The 20,357-nt window shown below is 37.3% G+C and overlaps 1 protein-coding gene across 10 annotated transcripts in view; it reads left to right on the forward strand.

Annotated features, from left to right (window-relative positions):
- Positions 1 to 20,357, forward strand: part of dpr10 (defective proboscis extension response 10) — a 668,864-nt gene that overhangs the window by 498,125 nt on the left and 150,382 nt on the right. For all 10 annotated transcript variants that reach the window (XM_073981530.1, XM_073981538.1, XM_073981529.1 and 7 more), the window contains one exon: positions 13,117 to 13,325. In XM_073981530.1, coding sequence (XP_073837631.1) covers positions 13,117 to 13,325 — 209 coding nt within the window. The remainder of the gene's footprint in view (positions 1 to 13,116; positions 13,326 to 20,357) is intronic.

Genomic DNA, 20,357 nt, shown 5'->3' on the forward strand with positions numbered 1-20,357 from the left:
ATGGACTTGTATGACTGGACATATTGTACATATGCACCTACTTAGTTTAAGCTGCAAACAGGCCAGTATAAGCATAATAAACAATGCTAGACCTTTTGTTATTTTATACGCATCTAAAATGATGAAAATCTCTTTTTTAAATCAGTTCGAAAATTTTTCTCTAAAATGGTTAATAATTAGTTATTATTATTTGGTTAGCAAACTGTAATATTTCCAGGTTACCGATGTTATTTATTGTGGTCCGCAATTCAACGATATAATTTTTTCCAAAACTAAGGCCATGTTTATATTATAGCCTTTTGCAGGGTTAACCTTCTTTATGAGGATTTATTTGAAATATAAGCAATGGCATTGACATTTGAACCCCAGTGGGTTTGTTAAATCCGGTTATATAAACTTACTATAATGGTTTAAGTATATCCACACTTTTTGTAACCTCCCCGCAAATGTTAACAAATTGTGGTTAACTACAGTTTAAAGCCAATTTTATGTTCAACACTAATAGTCTTTGTATGCGTGTTTTTCCGTTGGCAACGCACTTAAATAATCATTTGCGACGCTATAAAGTCTATGGGGATTTCTGAGTGAAATCGGACATTTTTTCAAATAAGGTTTTTGATTTCCTTTATTTTTTGCTGTGGGGATGCAGCTCATCAGTAAAACATTTTAGTACATTTTCAGATTTTTATCAATGCGCGATATCTCTGTAAACTTTAGTCAAAAAAAAAATCTGAAAATATACTGAAAATATACTAAAATTATTCAATTATTCAAAATTCACTTAGAAATCTTCATATATTCATGATCAGGGTAATTCTGTCTGAGTCGATACTTTTGTATAGCCCCCATATAAAGGTACCTAACGATTTCAGATATTTTGACCGATCTACCTATAATTTGATAGTTGAGGTTTTCAGTTGTCACAAAACTTATCCAACAAAAATTGGAAAGTTAGATCCATGTCCAGTCAAAATAGACATTGAAATAGCAAAAATTCCCACAAAACTGAATTTTGGTGGAGAGCTAGGGTTTGCCATTAGAAGTAATGTCCTAAAAGTCCCCATCAATTTCACGAGTGCAAAAGGAGTTATTCGGGGTAAAAGGTCGAAATTTACGGATTTTTTAGGTTTTCTGATTTTTCCTTGAAAACGGTGGATCTCATCAAAAAGTGACTACAGCAAATAATGTAGACAAAAAAATTCTCTACATGTTTGGTTTTTATATTTTTTCCTAGAATGAACCATTCTTGAATATAGGCGTTCTATAAAACACATCTTTCATATGCATTTATAAGGGAAATACCCACATTAGGGTTATGACTTTTTGACATTTTTCAATAATGATTTCCTGTAGTGTGAATGAATGAACTTTTGCCTATTAATGCCTAAAATAACATTCATTCCATTTTATTAAAAATTTGTTCCGCTCAAACCACTTTGATTTTTTTTTTAAATACCATGGAATGAAAAAATATTGAAAAGGGTCCCGCACAAACCACACGGTGAGCCTTAACTAATTTTAAATGGAAGGTGCTTACACCTCGGAAGTTTTTGCTGATTCTCAAACTACAATGCTCATAGATGAGAAATATCATGAAACACAAAAAATCGCCGGAGGGATTTTAAAATAAATCGCGATTTAAGTTCACATTTTTAGGGGTTCTTTAGGGTTTCACGATTTTGCTTGGAAACCGCGGGTTCTATGTAAATGGCACTAAAGCAAATGTTGTAGCAGAGAAAATTCTCCACAAGATTGGCCTTTATGATATTTTCGTATATTTTACCGTTTTTAAGATATGGAAGTTCAAATTGGGACAATTCACTGACTGTATCGCCCCCTTATAAAACAATATCATGCACAGTGTCCCTTAACTAACTTTTAATGAAAACGGCTTACACATGGGATGTTTTTGCGGATTCTGAAACAGCAATGTTCATAGATGAGAAAAATAAAAAAAAGAGACAAAATCGCCGGAGGGATTTTTAAAAAAAATCGCGATCAAAATTCACAATTTTAGGGTTTTTTTTTTGGTTTTCACGATTTTGCTTGGCAACCGCAAGTCATATCAAAATGGGACTAAAAAAAATTTTGTAGCCGTGAAAATTCTCTACAAGATAGGCTGATTTATTTTTTCTTAGGTTGTACCATTTTTGAAATATATACGTTTAAGTTGGGAAATTGCAGTCATAACATTGTTTTATAAGGAGACTTGTCCCAATTTGAATTGTCCCAATTTGAACTTCTATATCTCAAAAACGGTAAAACCTACGAAAATATCATAAAGGCCAAACTTGTGGAGAATTTTCTCTGCTACAACATTTTTCTTAGGCCCATTTACATAGAACTTGCGGTTTCCAAGCAAAATCGTGAAAACCTTAAGAACCCCTAAAAATGTGAACTTAAATCGCGATTTATTTTAAAATCCCTCCGGCGATTTTTTTTTGTTTCATGATATTTCTCATCTATGAGCATTGTAGTTTCAGAATCAGCAAAAACTTCCGAGGTGTAAGACCTTCCATTTAAAATTAGTTAAGGCTCACCGTGACCACTTTTAATTTGTATGATATATGAAATAAAGTTATCTATAATATAAAATGACATAAATGTAATATAATTACATTGTCACCATGATGATAAAATTATAAAATTAGTGGGTAATGTCGTATGTCCCTATACCTTGTTTTCAGTTAAATATCTGCTTACTGTGACTTCAAAAAATTGGTAAGAGTTCTAAAAAATAAAAACATTAAAGGCTTTTTGTGTGGAAGATTTTTTTATCGAATCACTTTATTAGTAAGATTTTATGTAATCTTATATAAAAAACTCTTCAAAATATCATACAGGGATTCGAGGGTGTAAAAAAGGCATAACCCTAACGCACATATTCATGTGAAACAGCTAAAATAATCGGTAACCGGTAACCAAAAAAATATATGTGTCTCCTTGCAGAGCGAAATTATACCTATCATTTAAAAAAATTCCAACAAAATCGGAGAGTGTTTAGTAGGGTTATTCCAAGTTAAGAGCCATTTTATGCAAAAATTACCCATTTAACCCGCGAAAGCCAAACGCGAACGACGAATTTTTGTCAAAAGGTAGGGTTTGTTGCACTGATTTCGGAAATGTATAATTTTCATGGGCGGCGGATCCGGTTCGCCGGTTATTTAACCCGAAAGGCCAGATTTAAAACCGGATTAGACCCGGTTCTACTGAACCAATTACTGCAAAGTGGGTATCTTTTGAAAGCTTATGGAAATACCTAACACAAGGCGTTGTTACTTCGCCTCATGATATTCTTTCGCGACTTACTACTTCACATGTGTAATTTGACACTTATATCACGATATCTCAAGAATGGTGACAAGTTTTACTTTAGTCGATTTTTACTTTGCCGATTTTGAGAAAAATAAAAAAACTGGATAAGGTCTCCAAAAATGACCTTTTAAACTGAATAACTACTAGGGTTATGACTTTTTGAAATTTTTTCTCAAAAATGATTTCCTGTTGTGAGAATGAATGAACGTGGATACGAGGTTGTAAAAACGTCAGAACCCTAATAACTACATTTATTTGCACAGATGGGATCGATGGGGACTTTTAGGACGTTGCCCTATCTTTACGTTACCCCAGCTTTCCACCAAAATTCAGCGTTGTGGGAATTTTTGCATGTCTATTTTGACTGGACTAATTACGGTACCTCCCGATTTTATGTATTTTTAAGCTGTTGCCACAGTTTTGCCCGAGCCTCCTGTAATTTGATATTTAAGGTTCCCAGTGGACACACTTCTCCACCAAAAGTTGTAAACATAGGTCCATGTTTCTAACACATTGAAATATTCTTCGGAGACCGTATAAATTATATATTTTTGAGCTATAGAAAATTCGAAGTTGATTTAACCATGTCCGTCTGATAAAGCTTTATAATTTGTCATAGAAGCTTCTATTACTCCTAGGACTTTTGCTATTTAAAATGGGGTATAACTGTCCACGTTTTGATCATATCCCCATTGAACCGTACCTCCCGATTTCTGAAATGTGGAATTTAGTTTTCGTTAGGCGTGTAAGATTGCCGGTATAGGTTCACGTCTTTATATAGGTTAGGTTAGGTTAGGTTGATAAGAGGGGTGATACTAGATCACCACATGCCCATGTGGACATACACTTAAGCCATAAGTAGGCCTGTTGTGCGCTCTAATTTTGGGTTATGGAAGGATTATCCTTTTTTTTTTTTTTACTTAGTCTAGGATCTCTGTCCTATTTACATAGTCTCTGATCTTTTTGAACTCGATTGTCCTAATTTGGTCGAGTCCTGGTATAATGTCATTCCCTAGTAACTGGGTTCTCAGATTTGTGAAGGCTTGACAATGGCAGAGGTAATGTTCCAACGTTTCGTCGTCCTCTCCGCATGCTCTGCATTCACTGTTTTCTGCACAACCTATTTTGTGCAGGTGCGCTTTTAGACCTAGGTGACCTGTAAGGATTCCTGTCAGTCTACTAATATCTTTTTTACTTAGTAAAAGTAATTCTTTTGTTTTGTCCTCGTCTGGGTTTCCCCATAGGATTTTTGTGTTTTTTCCCTTCTCTCCACTACTCCAGAGGGATACATGTGCATTTTTTGCCCATGTCTTTAGTTCTAGTCGCGTAGCTTTAAACGGCTTAGCGTTTTCTAGACTTACCGTTGGTTGCTCCTTGGCTTGTTTTGCCAAGGAGTTTGCTATTTCATTACCCCTAATCCCGGTATGCCCTGGTACCCATATAATGTTTACCTTACCGTGTTGGGAGTAATTATTTATAGATTTAATACATTCCAAGACAGTTCTAGATTTCACTGTCTTGGTTGATATAGCTCTAATGGCTGCTTTGCTATCCGTAAGGATATTTACAGTGGTAGGCCTTGTGTGTGTATCGAACCAAAGCAGACACTCTGTTATCGCCCGGAGTTCCGCCTGCAGGATCGTGTTATGATCCGGCAGACGGAGGGAGATTTCCGTTTCCGGTTCCATTATATAAAGACCCAGTCCGGTTCTCCCCCCTAGCACAGCCCCATCCGTAAACCCACAGCTTCCAGCGGGAATCTGTGCTAGAGCTCCCTCGATCCACATGTCTCTGTCAGGTATTGACACTTCACACAAGGCTACTTCACTAGTTTCAGGTATACGGTCCGATACTACCTGATTTATAGATTCACCCGTTGTGACCTTTAATATGTTTTGGTGGTATGTTTGGTGGCTCTTTTCGATCCACTCGCTCATCGACTTTAGCCTTACAGCTGCGATGGCTGCCTCATACCTTACCTGAATCTCTATTGGGTGTACAAACAAAATTGTTTCTAGAGCCCTAGTCGGTGTGGTCCTCATTGCTCCGCTAATGCTTAGGCAGCATGTTCTTTGGACCTTTTGCAATATTTCCACATTGCATTTTTTGTCCATGGCTGTCCACCATACCACAGACGCGTAGGTTAGAATTGGTCTAATTACGCTTCTGTATAGCCAGTGTATCATCCTAGGATTGAACCCCCATTTTGAGCCTATCGCCCTTCTGCAGGTTGACCAACATATTTTGGCCTTGTTGGCCCTTTCTTGTATATGGTCTTTCCATTTAAGTTTCCTATCCAGAATTACTCCTAGATATTTAACTGTACAAGAGATATTTATTGTCTTATCTAGAAAAACTGGTTCCTCGTAGTGTCCCATTTTCGTTTTCCTAGTGAATAGACATAATTCTGTTTTTTCCGGGTTGACGTTCAGACCTCTCGGCCTGGCCCAGTTAAAAGCAATTTTTAGAGCCGTTTCTGCTCTACGACAGAGTTGATTCGGATTCTTTCCCCTCAGAAGTATTATAACGTCGTCTGCGTAGCAGACTGGGTCAAATCCTTCTTCGGTTAGGGTCCTCAAGAGACTGTTTATGGTGGTAACCCACAACAGAGGTGAAAGTATCCCTCCCTGTGGCGTTCCTTGTCCAACTTTGTCTCTTATTTTCACGTCGTATAGCCCGCAGCTTATCCATCTATTCCTTAGCATGTGGTTTATCCAGTTCCTTAAGGCCCTGTCAACCTGAAACTCGTCTAAGGAGTGGATAAGTGTCTCGGTGCTTACGTTATTGAAAGCGCCTTCGATGTCGATGCATACAGCAAGTGTGTACATTTTCATTTCGAAGGTTCTTTCTATGTGGTGTACTACCTCATGCAATGCGGTTTCCACTGATCTGCCTTTAACGTATGCATGTTGTTTGAATTTAAGCATATCGTTGGGGATCTTACTCTTTATCATGGTGTCGACTGTCCGTTCCATTGTTTTGAGTAAGAATGAAGTTAAACTTATCGGTCGATAAGATTTTGGTGTTGCATAACTTGCCTTGCCAGGTTTGGGTATAAAGACTACCCTTGCCTCCTGCCAGGCTATAGGAGTGTATGCAAGTTTTAAGCATGCATTGAAGATCCCGACCAGTTTGGACGCAATAAAGTCCACTTCCCTCTGTAATAAAGCCGGGAAAATCTGGTCTGGTCCAGCTGCTTTATATGGTGAAAAGCTTAAAATGGCTTGTTGGACCATTAAGCTGTCGATCTTTGGTGCTTCTTCCGATGAGTTAATACATTCCGTCGATGCCTCAGTGTTAACCATGGTATTCTGCGGGAAGTGCGTTTTCATCAGAAGGCCTAGAGTTTCTTCTGTTGTTTCAATCCTTTTTCCATTTCCATCGACCAATTGCTCGGTCTGTGTATGGGTTTTAGATAGAAACTTTTTAATCTTTGAAACGTCATTTACACTATCCACCTGTTCGCAGAAAAGCTTCCAGGAGTTTCGTTTGGCGTTTCTTGTTATTTTGTTGTATTCCTTTAATTTTGCCTGATAGTTGTCCCAGAATACAGCTGCTTTTTTACGTTTGGCCCTATTATAAAGTCTGCGGACCTCCTTGCCTTTATTCCGAATTTCCCCTGTCATCCAGGGTTTTTCGTAGGCGGATTTCCTCTCTCGAAGGGGACAACTTTCCTCGAAAGACTTTACTAGTGCCTCAGTTAACTTTAGGACATCTCTCTCTATGTCCTCCTTACTTAGGCATTCCTCATCTGGTTGCCCAAGTCTTTCTTTTACTCGTTTTCCGAACTTTGTCCAATTTGTTTTGGATTTGTTTCGGAAGGTTATCGGGTTAGGCGATGGCCTAGCTATTTTAAATCTAATATACTTATGGTCTGAGAAGGAGTGTTCCTCCAGGACCCTCCACTCGTGTACCTCGTTTATTAAATTTTCTGAACATATCGTTATATCTAGTACTTCCTCCCTAATTCTATTAACAAAGGTTGGCGTATTCCCGGTGTTAAGTGTAATTAGGTCGTTAGTATTTAAGTAATCTATAAGGGCTTGTCCCCTTTTGTTAATGTTAGTACTACCCCACGAGATGTGGTGAGAGTTAGCATCGCTACCTACTAGTACTTCGTTACCTGTTTGCTTTATCCTTCTCACCAGTTGCTGCAATTCCGACGAAGGTGGTAATGTCGGGGAGTCGAACGGCAGGTATAATGATGCTAGGTATATGTTACCATTCCCCTGCTTCAATACTGTAACGTCCGACGATGACAACTCTGGAGAAAAAAGAAAGCATAAGTTTTTGTGGCATATAATGCAGGTCCTCGGTCGGGATCCCGTATTTGCGTAAAAAAGTTGATAATTTATATGGTTAAGTCCAGAAACCTTGTTTTTTATGGTCCAAGGTTCTTGGATTAAACCAATATGTATATTACCTTTAGTTATTTTGTCCATCAGGGCTAGTGTTGCCGTTTCGCTCCGATGGAGGTTGATCTGGATGACCTCAATCATTGGTCCTCCAGAAGGTTGGCTTCTTGGGAGTCGCTAATTTCGTCTGCTCCTCCCTCCTGAAAGCCTTTTGGTAGGTTGACCTCTTGGTTGTTTGGTTTGGCAATCTCCTCCTCACCAACTCTTGCCTTTCCAACTTTGAAATAGACCGAGTTCGAGACGAAGAATGCCTTGCCCTTGGTTTTGACGAGCCCGGCTAGCGAGAGATCGTCGATCCCCATCACAAGGAGAGTGCCGTCTTCCTTCTCCTCCCTGTGGAAGACCTCCCATCTTTCCACCTTCAGGGCCTCGTTTTGTACGCCAAAGACCTCGAGCATGCGCTCCGTCTCGAGCTTGCAGCCATACCCCTTGACGTACACCGATGCTTTGGTTAGGTGAGGAATTTCGTCTTTCCTCACCAGTTTTAGTCTGCCACCTTCCCATGGAGTTGCTATACTGCTGACTACCTCCCCGAGAGCTGCAGAGTTTGCGTGTGAGTCCAGGTGGTACAATAGGAGGTCCCCCCTTGGCTCACAGCAGTTTATTTTTATTGAGACTCGTCCTTGCAGGATTTGTTCCAATATTTTATCGTTGATCGATTTCTCGATCTCCGGTAAGTACTCTTTGTGTAGCCTTCCAGATCCTTTACTAGTATCGATTACTGCGTAGCACAGCTCGTCCTTGTAGTATCTCTTGGCTACCTTGGCGTAAGTCGATGGCGGCTCCGTTCCGGTTTCAGCGTCCATCTTCCTCTTCTGGGTGGTAGTAGGCTTCTTTACTGAGTCCTTGGCCACCGCAGAAGATTCCGACGTCGCGCTCACCTTCTTTTTGTCAGAACTCGCCTCTTCAGTATCATTTGAAGGATCCTTTTGGCAGTCTCCTTGGCTTTTGTCCTGACGAGGTTTGTTCTGGGCAATTGAAGGTGGGAAGCCCTTTTGCTTCTTACTGGGTTTTGCCACGTTCTGCTCCTCAGGAGACCTTGTCCTCTTCGCCGCTTCCGAAGAAGTGGAGGGACTTTCTGTGGTAACCTTTGAAGCAGCCAGCTGTTTTTCCTTCTTTAGTTTTGCCTGGTTCCTCTTAAATTTCTTCCTTTGGGCCCCAGACCACTGCACTCTTTTCGTCGTGAGCTTTGCGATGCTCTCGCTCACTTCTTCTACCATCTTGTGGACTTCCTCTTTCATGGGATTTTCCACAACGGTGGTGTTTGTTTTGCCGCAGCTATCGGATTCGGAATCAGGGTCGCTACCATCATCAGATAGTTGGGTCAAGTTAATCCTCCCCCTGTGCTGCCCTTCATCCTCCTCCGTTTTTACACTAGGTTTTACACTAGGTTGTGTGCTTGTAGCATTACCTTCGACCACAGATGCCAAGGCACCCACATCTATGGGAGATTGCTCACGATCGCATGATATCGACGGGGTGTGACTCGTAGGCAGATCACTGGTCCCCGCCGGCACTGGGTTTATTAGGCCCTGCACCGTAACTTTTTCTTCTTTTTTTCCTTCCATATTTGTTTTTTGTTTTAGGGGAACACCCCCATAGTCAGTTTTTTGTCCGCGGGAAACTCAAGGTTTCCAGAGGTGGATAATCCCACCTCTCTGCCCCAGACCCACCATGCAATAGGTATTGGACAGAGTGGTACGACCATCCTCCTCCCCCTATCCGCCGGTGGGGACGCGCCCGGTAGGAGAACTAACAAACTCCCGCGGGACGTCTTTATATAGCCCTCCCAAGGAACGGTAACTCCCGAGTTTCGGTATTTTGAAAGTTGTGGCCTCAATTCCGCACCGAAATGGCTGAAATTTTGGATTAAGACTTCTTTTGGGGGTTCAAAACTCCCACCTGAAATTTATCGGTATAGGTACAAGCCTTTATATAGCCCATCGGTACCTCCCGATTTTTGATATTTTGAAGGTTGTGGCCAAAAGGATACCAAAAAGGCTGAAGTTAGGCATTGGGTCTTCGTTGGTCTTCATATAGCGCCCATTAAAGGGTTCTTTCCTCTTGGAAGTATAATATGTATGTGTTAGATTGTGGCAACACACACACACATACAGGACAGGCAATTAAAATGTAATTACCCTGCAAGCAAAAACAATTGCGTAAGTGACTTAGGAGTGTCGCCCAGGGCGATGAAAACAGTCGCGGCGATAGTCGCGGAAGTCACCCAGAAGTGACCTCCGTTGTGAAGAGATGAACCACGTCGGCGTGTCGTCTTCGAAGTCACTCCAGCGACACTTCTAGAAGATCATTTCCGCTATAGTTCTTGGAATTAAAAAAAAAAATATATATATATTCTTTTTATTTTTATTTAAATTTTTTATTTTTTTAATTTCTTTTATTTTTATTTCTCTTCTCTTTGCAATTTCCGCTTACATTAATTTTGTCATTTTAAAAATGTGATGTTTTGTTGCTTGACTTGGGAAGCGACCCCGGACCTTCAGAGTGCAAAGCGAGTATGCTTACCACTTCACCACCGTCTCATATAATCATCAGATAGAAAAATGTTCTATATTTGTTCAAATGTGTTGAAACATTAAATAAATGAAAACAATCGCCTTGGAAGTCACTCAGAAGTCACTCCGAAGTGTCGGCATACGCGATAAAAGGTAATCACAATAAGGCTATAGAAATTGTTTGTGTAATTCACCAACGATCTTCCTTGGCGTGTTTCCGGAGTGACTTCCTGGTCTAGGGAGTAAGAAACTCACTTCCAAATGCTGGCAGGGTAGGATCACACACACATTATGAATAGATCTATATGTGGAAATAAGATTTCGTGTGTAGCATTTGAGTAGAATAAGATCACTCTCAGCAAAGATGCCGAACGATAAAGATCTGCCTTTCACTCTTTATCCCCTGTTTTTGTAACTAATTTTTGTTCGTTCGTCTATATTTGGAATAATTTAGGCATCCATAGCTCAGCCACCAGAAGACATACATACCTAATAAAAAAACAAGTAAGAACAGACTATAGTCGGACGGGGCCGACCATGTGATACCCTATACCACTATCCCTGTGCACTAGCTTTCCGGGCTAGCTTTTGATAAATGATAACTTTTATTTAAATGTATACACAAAAGTTTTGATCGATTTAACCCGCTAAATATTATCCGATCATACCGTTGACTTGCACGCTACTTCTTCATCTCAAACCAAAACTACGTTTAAAATTTCGCGCCGATCGGACTATTATTGCGACCTACAGAGCGGCTACAAAATCGAGCAAAAATTTTGTTTTTGGTCCATTTCATCCCTTTAACATTTCACGATCATCGCCAAAAACTAATCAGTTCTATTCTGGTCCAAACCCGACCTCCATACTAAATTTCGTGACAATCGGTCCATAATTGCGGCCTCTAGCTTGATTACAATTTTTAATGGACGGACGGACGGACGGACACACATCGCTAAATCGCTTTATCTCGTCGAGATATGAAGTTTGGTATACCACATGAGGGGTCTACGACGAATATTTCGCGGCGTTACATGAATTTTTGGGAAAACAAACTTATTATACCCTTTTCCACATTGTGGTATAGGGTATAAATATACATATATACCGATATCCAGGTTTAAGTATAGTATTAGTATCTCAAATCTGCGGAATGAGATTTTTGTAATATGGAATTCTTTATTGTCAGAGTATACAAAAGCGCAAATCACGCAATTGACGAGAGCTTAGAACTTTCATAAACGAAAGGGCTCTAATTGTTCCTTACTTACTTACTTAGCTGACCCATTACAGAATATTTGTTCCATAAGCCCAAGTAAGAAAATATCTACAATATCTACAATTCTCTCTGTTTGTTGCTTCGCTTTCTGGAATACCGTGCCTTATTATTCTTCAGCCGGTTTATTGCTGTCATTTTCTCATCTTGGCTAGGCAGTATACATTCAGTAACATCTTCTGGGATTAGATCTGTGGTATCTTCGCCGTCTTCACTACTATGGGACACCAACAGTTTGGAAAAATGTTCCTTCCATATTCTGAGCACACTATCGGTATCTGTTACCAAACTACCTTGCTGGTCTCTATAGGAGGATGTGTCTGTACCAAAGCCATCTGTTTCGGTAGAACTTCCGGACTTCATTCTGGCTCCTGTACATCTCGATTTTTTCACACTCCCGCCTTTGAATTTCTCTCTTCTTCCTGCGGAAAAGACGTTTCTCTTCTCTCCTTTTCTCACGATACCTCTCTCGAGCGCTACGCGTTGCTACTGATTGTAGAGTAGCAACACGATACTCCTGGTCATACCATGGATTCCATGGTGGAGGTCTCTGGTATCCAAGTATGGATTTTGCGGCTGCTTGCATGGAGTGGGCAATATTTTGCCATTGTGCTGAAAAGTTAATCTGCCAATGCGTAAACTACACCTTCTCTATAAAGAGTGCGAACATTCCAGGTGCAGATTCGCAGTTCATGGTCCTTAGAACGTTTGCGGGGTTCGTCAACCTTACAGGAGTTTATGTTTCTTTTCTTTCGTTTCTTCATAGTAGACTGCTTTTTCTATGTGAGGGTTACTAACCCGACTCCCAAACCCAAGTTTTTAACGTTCTGATTGCACAATGCGCGGCACATGTTAGCTCACTACCTTTAACGGGTGTTAAAGGCAGCTCGCCATTTGACACCACCTAGGACCAAGATAAATCCTGGCCTTTGCCATGTCAAAGCTGGTCAGGACCGTTCCTTGGTATATTTCGGTATCTGTCATCCCCTATGTCACCCAGTAATTGTTCCTATTTACTTCAATACAGTTTGTGGTGGGGAGTATAAAAAGTTCGGCCGAATTTAATACCCTTCTTACTTTTTTTTCTTTATTATGGAAGACCATATTTCACCGAAGCGGGTACCACCGTGGTGCAATGGTATGCACACCCGCCTTACACGCTAAAGGTTCGATTCCCAGGCCAGGCAACATCAAATTTTCAACAGTGGCAAAATACCCCTCAGTGATGTTGGCGACAATTCCTGAGTATTTCAGCCTTGTAAAACCTTCTCTAGAAATGGTGTCTTAGGACACGTCGTTCGGACTCGGCAATAAACAGTAGGTCCCATATCATTGAGCTAATATGAAACGGGGTGCACTCATTGATATGAGAGAAGTCTCCCTTGTCCCATCGGGGATGTTTGTGGAACAATTATTATTATATTTCACCGAAGCAAGAAATTAAGGTTTGATAATCTGTCGATTGTAATGCAAATGTCACCAAAATAAAAAATATCGTAAATTCGGGGGTACCTCTATTTATATAACACGTATATATGACAACAAATTAATTTTTCCATTAACCTAATTTTATTTTTCATCTTCGTATTTACAGGTTTATCAATGTGCTACCAAAGACTGTCTGGCAACCCAAATCACAATAATGTCGATCAGAAACCAACGCATCTACCACCGGGACACTATTCCCATGGACACAGATGGAATGAACCCTATTTTGATGTGACAATGCCAAAGAATATCACATCATTGGTGGGGAAGTCTGCCTATTTGGGATGCAGAGTTAAGCATTTAGGCAATAAAACGGTATGTAAAGTATATGTTATCAAAGTGATAAGAAAAACTCAAAATATTACTACCCACAATTTCATGATATTTTCATTATGAAATCAAATTTTTATTAAGAAAATGTTATAAAACTTCTGTAAAATTGTGTCTTTATTAATTAAGTTTTCTTCCTGAATTTATAATACCTTAAAAAGTAATTAGTTTTACCCTTTAATTGGTTTTGAAACATGATTATCTCATTATGCAAGTATTTCAAGATTTACGGATAATTGAAAAGGTGGTCTCTTTCGTTGTCCTTATTTTAATCTGATTTGCATAAATTTTTCAATTCAATTTTACATATTTTTTCACCTTTATACATATTTTTTGTTTTTCTGTCAAACCAGTAAACAAAATCTATGTAAAAGTGGTTTAATTAAAATCTTGAAGAAGATTGCATTTCTAAAACAAGATAACATCTAAAGGATAAATATTTCTAGCTGCAGTTATGATAAGAAAGTTCATCGTTTACAGATGATAAAAAATATGATTTTTTTGTGCAAATTAAAATAAAGGGTTCACCGATTAGGTGAAAAGATTTCGAATTTTCACAGAATATGAGATATGTATTTGCATTTGAACTTATAGGGCAATAATGTAATAATGCTTTTTTTGTAACGAGAAATAACTTCAATGAATCCGATGAACTTTATTCATTAAAGACAATCAAATGTAACTTATGGACTCTTTCACTACGACGATTCGAAACCCAACTCGTTCGAATAAAAACTGTTGCTATTGTGGACATATTTGTCACGGTGCTCTTGAAGCAACTTTAAATGGAAGGTGCTTACACCTGGGAAGTTTTTACGGATTCTGAAACTACAATGTTCATAGATGAGAAAAGGCAAAAAACAAAAATATCGCTGGAGCGCTATTTAAATAAATCGCGATTCAAGTTGTCATTTTTAGGGGTTTTTTTGGGTTTTCACGATTTTGCTTGGAGACCGCAAGTCCTATCGAAATGGGACTAAAGAAAATGTTGTAGCTATGAAAATTATCTACATGATTGATTATTATGATAATTTCGTAGGTTTTAGCGTTATTGAGATATAGAAGTTCAAATTGGGACAAGGTATTGAGTGTATCGCCTCCTTATAAAACAATGTCAAGACTACAATTTCCCAACTTAAACTTATATATCTAGAAAATGGAAAAACATAGGAAACAATTACGAAAGCTAATCTTGTAGAGAATTTTTACAGCTAACAGACTCTCTCTAGTCCCATTCCGATAAGTCGTACCGTTTTCAAGCAAATCGTGAAAACCTAACAAATAAAGCTAAAAATGTGACCTGAGCATCTATATATATCACAAATGGTAAAACCAAGGAACAAATCATAACCGTTTGCTGTTTGAAAACCCGCAGAAACTTCCCAGGTGTAAGCGGTTTTTACTTAAAGTTAGTTAAGGCGCACCATGTATGACATCGTCCCAATTTGAACTTCTTTATCTCAATAACGGTAAAACCTACGAAATTATCATAAAAATCAATCTTGTAGAGAATTTTCATAGCTACAACATTTTCTCTAATGTCAAATGTCAACTTGAATCGCGATTTATTTAAAAAGCGCTCCGGCGATTTTTTGTTTTTTTTTTTTTTTATTTTTCTCATATACATATGAACATTGTAGTTTCAGAATCCGCACAAACTTCCAAGGTGTAAGCACCTTACATTTAAAGTTGCATCAAGAGCACCGTGTTGTTCGATTGAAAACAAAAACGAATAAAAATTTTTTTGGAAAAACAGAACTTTGATAGTAATTCAAACTAATTTGGTTTTAAATCGTCTTGGAAAACCCGGCTAATAGTTTATGTTCATTTAGACTAAGGATAAAAAATATATATACACTGATAAAAAAATGGATAATTCCACTGTCAGTTCGTTTTGAAAAACATTACTCTCTGTAAAAGAAAGTAATGATGAAGTTAAGACATTGGGGTAATATTCCAGACTTAAAATCAATCAAAAAAAAAATGGATCTCCAACCCGTGCCACTCGAGCGATCTTTGTTTACATAGTAATTTGTATGGGACCAAAGGTGCATTTTCGCGCAAATTCTCTGAAAGCCGAAATTATGGTCTAATCGATGAAAAAACTTTACCAGTTCTTTGTTGTGGCTAAAAGGATTTCCACAAAAATTTATGATGATCGGTTAACGATAACCCGTGCTCACGGCTGCCAGGTTTGACTATTTATCGTCATTTTGACGATTTTTTGGTCAAAAATTGATAAATGACGATTTGACGATTTTTACACAAAAAATGACGATTTTGTTATTTCACTAATACAGTCGTAAGTAATTTTTTAAAACATGAATGACCAAATATTTGTAGTTCTTTTAAATAATATACCCACTTAAAGTCACAAAAATTTATTTTTGTGGGTTTTTTGGATATTTTTATAATATTGTCTGTTATACGAGGGCGGTTAGGAAACTTCTTAGCCTATCAATGAAAGAGAATAGTTAGTTTTTCAAAAATATTTTTATTTTTCAATATAATCTCCTGAAACTTCAATACACTTAGTCCAACGCTTTTCTAGCAATTCTATCCCTTGATTAAAATAGTTTTCCTCAAGGTCTTCAAAATAGTGGTTTACAACTGTAATTGCATCTTCATTTGAGGTAAAACGCTTGCCAGCAAGGAATTTTTTTAGATTTGGGAACAAGTAAAAGTCACTGGGAGCTAAATCAGGAGAATAAGGTGGGTGGTCAAGCAACTCGTACTTTAATTCGTTGATTTTAGCCATTGTTAAAACACTCTTGTGCGCTGGTGCGTTGTCTTGATGAAAAATTATTTTTTTTTTGTGTTGTAAGCCAGGACGTTTTTCTCGAATTTGTACATTTAATTTATCCAAAAGGTTGCAATAGTACTCTGAATTTATTGTTTTACCCTTTTGCAGATAGTCAATCAATAAAATACCTTTGAAGTCCCAAAAAACCGTTGCCATAACCTTGAATTGTTTTTGCTTTGTTTGGATTGTTCTTTTGTCTCTGGAGTATAGTGGTGGATCCATGTCTCATCAACAGTTATGAAACGACGCTTAAAATCCATTTTATTTCGCCAGAAACATGTTGATAACTTTGTTGTTAGACCGATTTTTTCTTCTATTCTTTTTAGATGATGAAACTACTTACTTTCGTCTTTCTTCTCCATATTTGAGTTTAACCCTTTATATTTTTCTTATTGCCATTGTATAACCCACAATTACGATTTTATCACAAAAGACTGCACAATCATCTCTATTAATAACACAGAAATCAAATCTCAACTTTGACAACTTCTCGTCTAACGGTAAATGCAAATTTAGAATAAATAATCTTTGTTATTGTTGTTTTGGAGCATTGAATTCCATATTGCGAAGATAAAAGCACAAAAGAAGAATTTCAAAAAATTAACTTTTAGCCAAAGAATTCTCATTTGCGACCAAAGTACAACGGTGAGCGTTGAACACACAACCCTAGAATTTGTAGTCGCACACACACACTCTATGCCACCGTACTCATTACTTAGTAAGTAGTTTTACCTTGTTACATTACTTTGTAATGGGTTTTAACCCTAACGAATCTGAATTATTCTTTGGAAAATTTGAAGTGGTCAAAAAACTTCTCCACCAAATATTTTAGACATAATTCCATGTTTTGGACAGACTTGGTGGTCGACAACTTATCTCAAAAAAATTTGAACATAGGTCCATGTTTTGGAATAGCCTCCACATAACGGTACCGCCCACTTTTGAGAATTTTGGTGTTTTTATCATAATTTTCTGACTGAATTTAGGGTTCCTATCGTTCAAAAAACTTCTTCACCACAACTTGTGGACATATGTAGGTCTAGGTTTTGGAAAGGTCCCATATAACGGTACCACCCGATTTCAGGTATATTGAAGTTTTTTCTACACTTTCACACTGAATTGCCTATTATTAAACATTTAGGGTTCCTAGCGGTCAAAAAACTTATCTGCAGAAAATTGTGTACACAGGTAAATTTTATGAAATATTCGCCATATAACGGTACCACCCGATTTCGGATAATTTTACGTTTTTAACTTAATTTTCTGGCCGAAATAGCTAATATTTGGCATTTAGGATTTCTAGCTGTACAAAAATTCTGGACAGTAGTCCATATTTTGGAATAACCCCTATATAATTCTGCAGCCTCTTTTGAGATATTTTGAAGTTTTTAACTATATTTGCAGGCCGAATTAGCTGGCATTAGGTAAAAGCGTACGCCCTATTTATGGTATTAGGAAGTCATTTGGAATTTAGGGTATTTGGAGGTTTTCGGTATTTGGAGAGTTTCAGCTAAAATTTTTAACCGAACTAGCTGTAATTTGACATTTGAGGTTCCTATTGGTTACAACACTTCTCCGCCAAAAGTTGTCATTAAAGATCCATTTTTTGAAATAGCCCCAATATTACGGTACCTCTCGATTTTGAGAATTTTAAAGATTCTGGCTAAATTTCATGATCGAACTACTTGCAATTTGGCATTTGAAATTCCCAGTGTTCAGAAAACTTCTCCACCAAAAATTTTCAACACAGGTCCATAGTTTGGTATATCCCCCATATAACGCATATACCGGTACCTCCCGATTTTCGGAATTTTGAGGGTTTGGCTGCATTCTTTGACTGAAATACCCGTAATTTGACGGCGATCTATGATGACCAGCAGGGCTTAGAACACCTTTAATATCGAAAAAAGTTGCTAAAAAGAATTTTGCATTTTCCACAAAAAGCCGAGTTAGTCACGACTATATCCCTTGCTTATTTGGTTTTTTTGAGATCTTGGTAATATTTAACAAAGAAATTCATTGTTCCAAACTTTATGCTTATATATACTCATTATATTTTTTATTTATCTTGTTTGCTAGATTCAAGTTTTGGAAACATTTATAATTTTTTGAAATTTTGTTAAAAATTTAACCCGACTAAAATATGTTTCACGTCCTTTTCAATTTTCACTGGAGAAGTTCATCCCATTCAAGTCCCTCCAGTTTTACCTACTAATACGGAATATCTTTAAATTTGAACATAAAAATAAGAAATTCCTCGATTATATTGACTAATGCGAATTTTTATCGTTATTATACCAGCTTATGTCCTTTATGGATTATGCAACTTCTATTTACATTTCGGTTATAAAACAAAAACCCTTCATAGCTTCCATTTCATTCTTGAAAATGTCACAGCATTGTGATGTAACAACTTCTGGATATGTTAAGTCCATACAAGACGAAGTCATAAAGTTTAAATTGAAGCAAAAACATTTGAATAAATAATTTCATTTCAAAATATGAAAAAAACATTTATGCTTTATTTGTTTCAACTTTCTTTGAAAAAAAGTCTCATATTCCATGAAAAGAAATTGCCATAAATCAAAATCTTATACAAATGTCGATAATAAAATGTATTTTTTATTGTTTTTATTTTTCTCAACCATAATCCAATGTTGCTGTAAAACATTGCACAGGAGAAAGTGTTTCAGAAGAAAACATTGTTTCGTATTTGTATTTGTTACAACAACATTGGATAAATCAACCAACCCCCCCCCCCCCCACACAACTTTAGTATTCTCTACTGTCTAGCAATTTAAAATGAAGTTAAACAAAATGCTGGGTGATTTGCAAAATTTGTGGGGCTCTAGAATTTGACAAAAGTTTATTTTTGCAGGATGATGGCGTAAATAGACGACAACATTGTTGTGGTCAAAGTTTTTTGTCTTTTTTTGTAACAACTACGTTAAGATGAAAAAAAAAATAATAAAACTTAAGAAAATTATTCCCGTAGTAAGGTTGGATCATAGAACAAAGTTAGTAAGGGGAGTTTACTGCTTACCACTTCATTTAAAGTAATTGTGGGGGTTAGAAAGTTTAAGAAAAGTTATCGGTATTACGAATAAATATATTTTCATAAATATTAAGAAACTTAAAAGACAACGTGATGAGGCATGATTTTCCCTAAATTAAATGTTCAAAAGAAATCTAAGTAACTTAACACAGAAACATTGACTGAGCAAATTAACTCCGAGAAAAAATGGATCAATTATATTTTAAATAATATCAGAAAAGCAACACATTAATTAGCGGTAGGGATCCTTTTTATATTATTGTCAGAAAACTTTTGGTTTGTTCCTTTACTTTTGAAAATGGTAAAACCGGCAAAAGTAGTTAAAGTTGTAAACTGCTGCCATATGAATTGTATGGTGTCTGAAGTAAAGGAACGCCTTTCGAGTAAAAAGTGGTAAAACTTGAAGATTCTTGCATGTAAAGGAACGGAGCTTTTATATGTTGCCCTGAACATGTCAAAGGAAGTCGATTGGTGCCATACAGACCTTTGTAGAAGCTTTGTCCCTACTACACTGCAAACTTATTGATTTATAAGGTAGCCTGTGAAAATTAAAAACAACAAGTCAAAAGTGGTTAAGTTCGGCCGGGCGGAACTTTTTATACCCTCTACCATAAAATAGTCTTAATTAAAATAGAATAATTAGTTTCCTTTCAAAATTTTAGCATAATTTTTCGACAACAGATACCCCAAAAGCCTAATTTATCCAATCTTATCTAAAAAATATTTTCAGCAAGGTGAACGGTACCACCTACGGGGCTATATCAAAGTGTGGACTTATCATCACAATTTTTGGTGGGAAGGTTTAATAACTGCAAAGAATCCTAAACGTCAAATTACGGATAGTTCCTTCAAACAATTACGGATAGTTCCTTCAAATTACAGTTAATTCAGTTACAGTTAATTGTTGGTGGAGAAGTTTTGTAGTTTCGTGACCACAGAGAATCTCAGATGTCAAATTACATCTAGTTCGGTTAAAGATGGTAGCTAATATGCTCAATATACCGAAAATCGGGAGGTACCGTTATATGAGAGCTATACCAAAACATGGACCTATGTTGTCGATTTTTAGCGAAGAAGTTTCGTGAAATGTCAAATTACGGCCAGTTCGTTTAAAATTGAAGCTAAAATCCTCAAAATACCGAAAATCGGGAGGTACTGT

This window comes from Musca autumnalis, unplaced genomic scaffold (assembly GCF_047663935.1).
Source record: "Musca autumnalis isolate F117 unplaced genomic scaffold, ASM4766393v1 scaffold_4, whole genome shotgun sequence".
Classification (NCBI taxonomy): domain Eukaryota; kingdom Metazoa; phylum Arthropoda; class Insecta; order Diptera; family Muscidae; genus Musca; species Musca autumnalis.